General features: G+C 38.8%; 2 protein-coding genes across 2 annotated transcripts; both read left to right on the forward strand.

The window, feature by feature from the left end:
- The first annotated feature begins 3,041 nt into the window (after positions 1-3,041).
- Positions 3,042-5,168, forward strand: LOC121811845. The gene is made up of 6 exons (XM_042216365.1): positions 3,042-3,139; positions 3,233-3,556; positions 3,743-4,087; positions 4,188-4,301; positions 4,697-4,743; positions 4,851-5,168. The coding sequence occupies exons 1-6, from the start codon at positions 3,097-3,099 to the stop codon at positions 4,971-4,973; spliced, it is 996 nt and encodes a 331-aa protein (XP_042072299.1). The 5' UTR covers positions 3,042-3,096; the 3' UTR covers positions 4,974-5,168.
- A 2,742-nt stretch (positions 5,169-7,910) lies between these two features.
- Positions 7,911-10,726, forward strand: LOC106632632. Its single transcript, XM_042216367.1, has 3 exons — positions 7,911-7,950; positions 9,955-10,278; positions 10,353-10,726. The coding sequence occupies exons 1-3, from the start codon at positions 7,911-7,913 to the stop codon at positions 10,724-10,726; spliced, it is 738 nt and encodes a 245-aa protein (XP_042072301.1).
- Positions 10,727-11,165: the final 439 nt, after the last annotated feature.

The raw sequence follows: 11,165 nt of genomic DNA on the forward strand, positions 1-11,165 counted from the left end.
CTACACTCTATTCTTATATACATATGTTATACATGTCTTATAGGGTGGTGGCCCATCTTCAGAGATGACTTTGGCATTTGACCAGCGCGCTCTCTCCATGTTGCAACATGTGAATAAACCATTTCGAACAAGCTCATCGGGTGTTTGCAGTTTCTTTTGAGTTTCCATGACAAATCTCAAACTTTAACAGCACAAAATGCTAAAAATTGAGAAATATTTTGTAACAATAGAGTTTTCCACGTCAGAATCATTAAAGCAGACAGCAATCTGCTTTAGTCATGGAGTTTTTCTGCAAAGGGTCATCTGCAGCTTTATTTTACCCACATACGCATTTCTCTGAACAGAGAATAAGGCCACGCTGTTAAATTTACTGAGATCATCAGGACATTTTTGGAGTCAAAGTTGATCAATACCTAGGTCTGTAATCTGTTTTATAGCGTCATGGGCAACAAATCATAGCTTGTGAATAACACTTGTGGTTAATCTTTTTGCACAGGTGTGGTTGCTCCTCTCTGTAAGCCAGTCATAGGTGCATTATTACTAGCAAAGCCAAAAAGCATACATGTAATTTCTCCAGAGATGTCCTTCATAACTGCAGAATGTCAAAGCAGCCTTGGTCTGCAGCTGCATTTTATCAAGCTGAAAAGAGAGGCTGGACCTCTCACCTTTGTAGGGAATTCTAATGTCAACAACCAGGCAGGTGGAAATTGTACATTTCTAGCTGATTGTTGTCACACTGAAATAGTTGTGCTTAATGAAATGTTGGAAATAGGATGCATCCAGATCATCCCGCTATAAAATATCATCTTTAACAGAATAGTGATTGTTGAAAGAGAAAGTCCATTTCTGATTTCATTGATGATTGTGCTGTAAACTCATGATTAAGCACTTAAAATCAGAGGGCGAAGTACATTTTTATCTCCACCAGGTATAAAAAGAATTTAGCAGAGGCAGGCAATATCCAACAGATCAGATAATGGAATTAGAACATTTGTTAGTCTATTGATTACGTTTGTTCTTAATTTAATAAGGACAGTCTGTAATCACTCATCTGCCTGTTTCCTCAGTATTCAGTTGGTAGTCTCTTCTTTACATCTCTACTTTCCCACAGTGTCAAAATCAATAGTGACATCATTACACTAGTCCAATCATCTCCTTGTTGGCCTTCTTTGAGCCAATCAGCCACTTTGCATCCTTTAAACTGTGGTCATTAGTGATGTGTGATACCACTGATTTCCTTTCCGATCCGATACCAAGTAAAATTCAGGGTAAATCGACAATACTGATCCGATACCGATACTCTGTACAAAGACGTAATGTTTATTACAATTGTAATAATAATATAATAATAAAAGCTTCATAATGATTACAGGACATCAGACTACTTGTTCTTATCACTTCATAATGCAGAATTATTATTTAGAAATAAAAAACCTGAAGCTGTGCGCTATTTGAACACGTTGCCTGCTTGCAGCACTAAAGGACTCAGAGACGTCTGTCTCGCCCTAGCAGCACCTGCCCCTCTCCTCCTCTTCAGTTCACCTCAACATAACCTCGTCATATTCTGTGATATGATTCACTGTGAGGTGTTTGACGAAGTTAGTGGTGTTACCACAACACCTCACTGTCTTGCTACATGTATCGCAAACCGCGTCTTAGCTGTTTGTGGAGGTAAAACACGTCCACACATGACTCCATTTACGCTCAGCCATTGTTGTGAGTGCGCAGGGCTGACACATTTATACAGCCGTATTTCGCACTATGACGTGAAAGGAGAAGTAGTTCCTTCCAATTTAGACGATCCGAATGATATAGTTTCTTTCCACTGTGTTCCTGTTAATAAAAAACTACAAATTTACCCCAAAGTACTAAAATATTGATATTTTAATATGAGAATCGATTCTAGAACATAAATTACTGGTATCGGAAGAATCGATATTTCAATATCGATCCGCACACCACTAAAAGGCCAACACAGGCAGTCATATCAGTATTTTAGAATGTTTCCTGCTGGTCAGAAACTTGAGTTATGAGCCAGCTTAACTTCTGTGCTTCTTGTTGTTTACGCTTTGCATAGATAACAAGGAGGAAAGGCTCTGTGGGAGGTTTGCTGGTAAGCCTTTGCTGATAGCAACTTTGTCAAACCTCAAACACACTTTGATCATTTTTTTTAAAAAGTTCAGAATCAAAGGAAACAGCTGAAGATGCGGGTATCTCACACTGATGCACCTTTGACACCTTTTCGGTGAGGTGTTTTGGGAACATTGTATATAAGATAGATTCCTGACACGATTTATAAGCAGTAGAAAATAGATGTATGAATTTAATTTTTTTTTTACTTTAACTTTAATTTGAGATCTCAAAGCAATTTGCAAGTTAAAAATAAATTATGGGCATTTAGAGTGTATTAAATACATTTAAAAACTAAAGATTAAAAGATTCAGAAATCCTTTATGTTTTGTTTTTTTTCCTATTTCCCATTTCTTTCTATGACCTCTGACCTCTATCCCTGTATTTCAGTTCAGAGGAAGTTTATATGGTGCACATTTGAATTTGAAAGAGGGTTTGGTCAGTGCCTATTAAGAAAAACTGTCTTGACAAATAATGATTTGATTTCATGGCTACTATCATTACACATGATACAAGAGTACCATTGGCTTTTAGTTTTTCTGGATCCAGCTGATGTGAAAGAAGTCTTTCTAATTTAATTGAGGAAGGATAATGACAGCTAAAATCTTGCAGTTGCCATTATCCTGTCTTTACCTCTAGCTCCACCATGGGGTAAACCTGGGTGATATTTAATGCGACTGCTGAATCGTTTGCCACGAACTTTGCCACATTAATTGGAAAAAGGACATTGGCTCTGCTTGTTCTTTTGTCCCCTTTTGCAATGCATTTCTGTACATCTGAACAGTTGAAAGCGAGGTGATATGCTTCACAAAGCCCAGGATGAGACCAATGTGACAGGAAGTGTATTTTTCAGTCTTTTCAGTGTTAACCAATCAGATACATTTTAGTGTCTGACCTAATACAATCATGCCACCTCTTTCACTCACTAAAACACCAGTGAAGTCCTGAACGAGGTGCAGTGTCAAGATGATCGTCTTATGGATGACATTGTTTGTTCTTCGGCAAGGATGTAAGGGTTTTTTTGTTATGTGGAAAAATTTGCGTGCATTGATTGTTGCAAGAAAAAGCTTTTTCCATTTTTATATATTTTTTCTTCTTTCAGATTCTCTGGTTCCAGTGAAAACAGTTCAACTTGGTGAACCAGTGACCTTAACATGTGCTTTGCCCAAAGGGCTCCAGAGTGGAGAAGTCCACTGGTACAAGCAGAATCACGGGGATACCCTAAAGTTAATTATGACATCGTTTAAATCTACACCAGCGGAATATGGTCCTGCATTTTCTAAATCAAGATTTGAGCAACATAATGATAACAGTTTCAGCAATGTGACTATTTTGAAGACCGTCCAAGAGGACGAGGGAATCTATCACTGTGGGCTCACAGAGTGGATTAGGACTAACTGGAGTGGCACATATTTGTTTGTAAAAGGTAAGTGTACATCCTTAATATAAGCTTTAAAAAAGCTCTTTTGCCTCTCTGTCTCCTTTTTTCGACCTGGACACATTTTGTTACATCCCCCTCATCCCCTGAACCTTTTTAGGGGAACGTAACACTCATTTACAATATTTTTCAGCTACTATGACAGCGCAATGTCTTTGCATTTTTATTACACAGGAAACAATCAGAAAGCATCAGTAGTTGTTCAACAGCTGACAGGATCAAATCCAATCCATCCAGGAGACACAGTGACTTTCCAGTGTTCAGTCTCTCACTCTGTCAACAAGACGTGTCCAGGAGGTCTCAGAGTTCTTTGGTTCAGAGACAGATCTCATGAATCTCATCCAGTCATTTACGCTGATGTAAATACACATGATGAATGTGAGAATCGATCTGAGACTCAGAAGAGATGCATTTATCGCTTCTCTAAGCACGTCAGCTCCTCTGATGGAGGGACTTACTACTGCGCTGTGGCCACATGTGGGGAGATATTATTTGGAAATGGGACGACACTCGAACTTGGTATGATTTTGTGTTCAGTACTGGTGTTTATACTTCAAATATGTTAAAATATGAGTGATGAGACATTCTGAGAACATATTATTTTGTTTGTTTTTTATAGAGCAAGCCAAAAAAATTGAGTTTCTTCAAATAGCCTTAATAGTCTGTTTGGCCATTTCTGTCTCTGGGAATATTTTCCTTGTTTGCAAACGAAGAATATGTACACCAATTAAAGGTAAGAGCTACAGGTATCTAAGATTATTCCATTACACTTAAATAATTTAAAGACTAATCATTTATATAAAATAAATTCATGGGGGAGATAGTCATTGTATACACTGCAAATATGTACACCAATTAAAGGTAAGAGCTACAGGTATCTAAGATTATTCCATTACACTTAAATAATTTAAAGACTAATCATTTATGTAAAATAAATCCATGGGGGAGATAGTCATTGTATACACTGCAAATATTATTAACACTCCATGGTGGTTATTATTCCTATGTTAATTATTGGAAAATTTATTTATATCAATTAATTTTATGGTTATAAAAAATTCAGAAGGAAACTGCATATTAAGTGCATTTTAGTAATATGTATTTGTTACTATGATCTCATGTTTATAGCAGAAAGTGCAATAACTGAAGCACAAAATGACGCCTTACGCCAACTGGTAAGTAATAAAAATATTGGTGTTTAGTTAAAATGTCTGAAAAGTTAGTATAACTATCTAAACCAGATTAAGAAACATTTGTTTTGTCTGTTGTACTTACAATGCAGACCAAAGCTGATGAAGAACTAAACTATGCTGCACTAAATTTCTCTGAAAGAAAAACACGAGGAAGAAAGAAGCGAGAGCCGCCTGAGGAGAGCGTCTACTCTCAAGTTAAATTATGGAACTGAAATTTCAAGTGAGCCTGACATCCTGTTACAGACCCGGTGTTTGAAACTCTTTGATTTTACTCTTTTTAACTTAAATGTCTGTGTTTTACTTATTATATTTGGACTCTCAAAGCCCGTAACATACTTTTGTTGCACTTTTTGTCATCCCTGATTGAACTGTATGAACTTGTCATCCTTTCTGCAATAAATCAAAATTAATTCTCCTGATGCTTTTTATGTTTATTTAATGACATCTAGTTATCAAAGGTATAATGCAGTATAATCTGGTTTCAGGTCATTTGTGAATTTAATCCAGCAGGGAGAACGAAAAATCAAGAAAATCTGTATACAGATCAAAGGTTGTGATGCTATGCAAAAATTGAGACTATTTCGATGTAATGAATTGCTTTCTTCAGTGACTAAGTAAGTCATGTGTAATACATTCACTTTTTTTGCATGACAATCCCAACACTGACACAAGCATTGTGTGCTATGAACTCATAAAATCCTTACTAAGTCACTTGCAAGCTTTGGCTTGTAATTTTGTGCTCTGTGTTCCAAATATGGTTGCTTTTAGCTCGACAAGACTAGTATGGCAGAGGCCAAAATGCTAAGATTGAGGTTTTAAAGCACCACAAACCAATTATGGATGCTACATGCATTATTTATATAGTTTCATGTACTTTCACGTACTCTTGGTGCCAATTCTCCATGGTCATTTGGACATTTAACATAATGATTGGGCAAGTTACTTTAAAAAAGTAATTGGTTATAGTTACTAATTACTTCTTCAAAACACTAATTGTAAATTAATTTATTACTAGGAAAAGTAATTATTGCGTTACTTAAAAAAATGTTTAAATAACAGACAGGCTGATCACATGACTGTCAACATGTGAGTTAATCAACACATTGCGTGCTGGACTGCAGGGTGGCAACCAGAGGAGGACTTGCCACTGCAGCAGATTGTGTGATTAATGCAAGCACACAATATAGCAACAGAGAAACTAGAAAATCATAAATGTAAAAATTATGCACTGAACCCAAGTCCCCAAGTCAGCTCATTCCCCCAAAGCCAGCACAGGAGGACTGAAGGACCACGACACAAAACGTAAAAGTAATTTCCAGTTATTGCAAATGTTTGATTTTAGTTTAGACCTAAACATACCATTTTATAGGTTTACAGGGCAGTTACTTTGGGCCTGGTAGGTTTGGACAGATTTTTTTCTTTATCAAATAAAATCATGATTACAAATTTTGTGTTTACTCTGGTTGTCTTTGTCCAGTTTCAAAATGTGCCCCTGTCTTTATTAAGGCTTTCATTGTTAATATACTAGAAATGTTCTAAATGTTATTTTTATAATGGCCTGTATTTATATAGCGCTTTACTAGTCCCTAAGGACCCCAAAGCGCTTTACATATCCAGTCATCCACCCATTCACACACACATTCACACACAGGTGATGGCAGCTACATTGTAGCCACAGCCACCCTGGGGCGCACTGACAGAGGCGAGGCTGCCGGACACTGGCGCCACCGGGCCCTCTGACCACCACCAGTAGGCAACGGGTGAAGTGTCTTGCCCAAGGACACAACGACCGAGACTGTCCGAGCCGGGGCTCGAACCGGCAACCTTCCGATTACAAGACAAACTCCCAACTCTTGAGCCACGATCGATTTACACTGCACTCCTCTACATGTTAGCAAAGCTGATTAGTGAGGGAAAACTTACCTGCTCTATTTCCCTGCCTCTGTTTATGCAGACATCTGGAAATGTCTATAACAATTTAACAATATCATAATTGATATAAGAGGAGTGAAAACAGAGCCAGAGGCAGCTTGACTACCAGCCTAATCTCTCTTCAGTGTCCCACAGGGAGCATGTTTATTCACAATGTATATCATCATCAGAATCAGAATACTAAAAGGAAATTATGTGGTTACAGTTGCTCCAAGACAATAGCTGTAACAGACTGGATTAAATTAAATAACACAATATATTACAAAGTTAAGAAATATAAGAAATAACTCTAATATATACGAATAGCTCAATCATAAATATCCAGTATATTATAGAGGTGAAATATACATGGTTGACAACTGTAAAACTTTGTTAATTTTACTACAGAGCATGTGCAAAAATGTGTAACTATTGCACTGTGAACTGTGCATTAGATGGAGGAGTTGTACAGGGAGATTAGTGGTGCATTTGGTTAATCTCAGCCTCTCACTGAACGTGTTCCTGTGACCTGCCAGCACATAATGGAGTGGGTGGGAGGTATTGTCCAGCATTTTTTTGGACTACATCCGCCTCTCCTACACCACCTTAGGGGAGTCCAGCTCCATACTCACAACATTACTGGCCTTGTAGATCAGTTTATTGACTCTGTTGGTATCTGCCACCCACAACTCGCCACAACAGACTCATAAAAAATATTGGGCATTGTCATGTGTACTCCGAGGTATTTGTAGTCCACAGTGTCCACATCGACTCCCTGGATTGAAACAGGCGTCACAGGTTTGGTCCTCTTAAAGTCTAATTTCAAGTCTTTGGTCTTTGTCACGTTGAGTTGCAGATGATTTTGCTCACACCATTTACAAAGGCTTGAACCGCAGCCAGGTACTCCATCTCATCGCCCTCACTGATGCATACAACCACCACAGAGTCATCAGAAAACTTCTGAGGATGACAGGTCTCTGTGCAGTGGCTGAAGTCTGTGGTGTAGAGGTTGAAGAGGAAAGGGGAGAGGACAGTCCCTTGTGGTGTGCCTGTGTTGCTGCTAACCTTGTCAGACACATAATGTTGAAGACACACATGTTGTGGTCTTCCTGTGAGGTAATCAACAACCCAAGACACCAGAGAGGCATCCACCTGCATTGCTGTGGGCTTATCACCCAGGAGGGTCGGCCTGATGTTATTGAAAACATGACCCTCACTGTGCTCGCTGGCTGGTCCAGATGGGCATAGAGCAGGCAGGCGATGGCGTCCTCAGCTCTGGTAAGCTGGTAAGAGAACTAAAGGGGATGCTGATGTGGCCTGACAATAGGTTGGAAGCTTGTCAAGAATGACTCTTTCCATGGTCTTCATGACGTGGAAAGTCAGTGCCACAGGCTCGAAACCCTGGAGCCACTGGGACGTGGCATCTTTGGTACAGGAACGAGGCATGATGTCGTCCACCGCAATGGGACCCTCTGCAGACTCAGACTCAACATGAACAGTTTATTAAAGAATCCATAAGGCTGGGCTGCACAGGCCTTGAGGACACGGGGACTCATCCTGTCTGGCCAGCAGACTTGCCTGAGTGGAGTCTTCTCATTTGTCTTTGCATCTGGTCGTGAGTAAAAGTAATCGGTGGGAGAGGGGTGTCACGGCACTCCACACCACTCTCATGCTCTTCTGCTGGAGTTTTCACTCCAGCTTTCTCCTGTAATTTTCTTTAGCCTCTCTGATCTTTCCCTTTAATAACGCCATAGACCCATTCTCACCTCCTCTCTATTGCCTGCTCGGAAGGCCCTCCTCTTGTCTTTGAGGAGCGCTTTGGTGTCTGTTAGCATTGTTTTGAGCTATTGCCCTGTAAAATCTGTCCTTGAGTCTGTTTGTCCGCCACCTCAGCAAACTGAATCTCGTGCCAGACAGCAGCAGCTTAACACCCGGTGTCCTGGGTGTGTGCAATCCTGCAGGATGCTGCGTGCCCTGTGAGTGCTGTACAGGTCCTTGAGGGAGGGAAGAGGATGTCCGATGATATTTTGGGCCATATTAATGACCCTCTGAAGTGCCTTTTTGTGTGCCATGGTGCAGCTGGAGAACCATAGACAGATGCAGTATGTCAGCACACTTTCAATGAAGCAACAGTAGAAGACAATCAGCAGCCCCCACTTCAGGTCCACTTTTCTGAGGATTCTCAGTAAGTGGAGAAGCTGTTGGGTGTTCTTTACAACCGCCAAGGTATTTGAGCTCCATTGGAGGTCTATGTCTATGTGCACAGCCAGGGACTTGAAACTGGACAACCTTTCCACGCACTCCCCATTGATGCTGATGGGCTGTAGCACAGACTTCCTCCTTGCTGTCTCAGGTGGAGCAACTCTTGTTTGGAAGTGGAGAAGACAAACAAATGGACTGGGGTGAGCCTTAGTCAGTCTTAAAGATACACCACAGTACTCCCCCAGAAAAAATTGGAGGTAAGGAACCTGATGGTAGTTTGAGCCAGGGATGAAAAAGAAAACCTTTTGACAAAAAAATTGATTTCATAACTACAATCATGATACCCATGATCTCTGAATAAGGGTGTACCTGGAGCTAACTAATAGAAAAAGAGCTTGCATATTGTGATTATCAAAAAAAAAAATCACAAATAAAATCTTGCACTTATTATTCTATTAGTTCAGTCTGCTCTTCAACTCTTTCAAGGAAGAAATTTCATGACCTTCCCACCAAAGAAACATTGCAAATTTACTCGAAAGTGTTACAAAGTGTTACAAAGTGTTACATATCTGAGGTATATCTTGTTGTATGTACCAATAATTATTATCCATGGATCCATGCTTATTGCTTGAGAAGATGGATTACAATCACAAACTCGAATATAAATATGAAAACTGAACAATCTGAACAACTGCAATAGAAGATGAAACAGAAAAACCTCTGGTTGAAATCAATGTGACAGGAAGTGTACTTTTGAATCTATTATTTTTTAACCAATCAGAGCTATCATATGCATAGATGGTCTTACCCAGTCACTCATCTCACTTCCTTCTCTCACAGAAATAGCAATGAGGTTCCTAAAAAGGAGTAGTATCAAGATGGTGGGGTTATGGATGACATGGCTATTTCTTCATCAAGGACGTAAGGGCTACTTTTCTCTGTTCATAAATCTGATATACGTTGTTATTGTAAAATATATATGTGTAGAGTTATAGATAATAACAATAATGTTTTTGAAATGATAACAATTTAAAAATTTTCAAGCAAAATTTTGTTTTTCTGTGTTTTGTTTCAACTCAGACTCTCTGGTGCCAGTGAACATAGTTCAACTTGGTGAAGCGGCAACCTTAACATGTGCTTTACCGAAAGAGCTGAGCAGTAAAGCAATCTACTGGTACAAGCAGAACGTTGGAGAAACTCTTAAATTGATATTGGCACTGTATAAAAATACACCACCGGAATATGGTCCTGAATTTTCAAATTCAAGATTTAATGTAAATAATGATAAAAATTTTAGCAACTTGATGATTCTGAAGACAATCCAAGAGGATGAGGGAATCTATCACTGTGGAATCACAGAGTGGATTAATGCTGAATGGAGTGGGACATACCTGTTAGTGAAAGGTAATTTTGCACCCTAATTTATCAAATATTTTCTGAGCATGCTTTGAAGAATGTTTGTGTTTTGTATTATAAAGGAAACATTCAGAGGACATCAAACTACTCTGTTGTCCAGCAGCCGACAGAATCAAAACCGGACCGTACAGGAGACACAGTGACTCTTGAGTGTTCAGTCCTCTCTGAGTCTCAGAATGAGGCATGTCCAGGAGATTATAATGTCTTTTGGTTCAGAGCAGGATCACAAAATTCTCACCCAAACATCATCTACTCTGATGGAAATAGAAAAAACGAATGTGAGAAAATATCGGAGACTCAGAAAAACTGTGTTTATCACTTCTCTAAAAATATCAGCGCTTTTGATGCTGGGACTTACTACTGCGCTGTGGCCACATGTGGAGAGATTATATTTGGAAATGGATCTTCAGTGGAACTTGGTATGATTATGAATTAAGTACTGGAATTAATACACAATAACATGTTATTCTAAAATGAGGCATAAGACTTTTTAAGAAGATTTATTTGTTTTTATTTTCCAGAACAAACAACACAATCAATATCTATCCAAATGACCTTATTAGTGCTCTTGTCCATTTCTGTCATTGGAAATGTTTTCCTCATCTTCTACCAAAGATTATGGAAACCATATAAAGGTAAGTGTTATAGAAGTTATAGTCTTTCTTAAAGGCAAAAATGATCTCATTGCACTTGGAAAATGGAAAATAAATATATATTCTATATGTACACGTCAGACAAATTCAGGAACGAATGCCACATCAAGTGCATTTTTGATCTACTGTCATATTTGCAGGAACAGAAAGTGCTATATCAGGAGCACAAAATGACAAATTGCACCAAGCTGTAAGTAATAACAAATATTGTTAGTTAAAATA

This window comes from Haplochromis burtoni, unplaced genomic scaffold, assembly GCF_018398535.1.
Source record: "Haplochromis burtoni strain Fernald_Lab_line unplaced genomic scaffold, NCSU_Asbu1 Contig_1029, whole genome shotgun sequence".
Lineage (NCBI taxonomy): Eukaryota > Metazoa > Chordata > Actinopteri > Cichliformes > Cichlidae > Haplochromis > Haplochromis burtoni.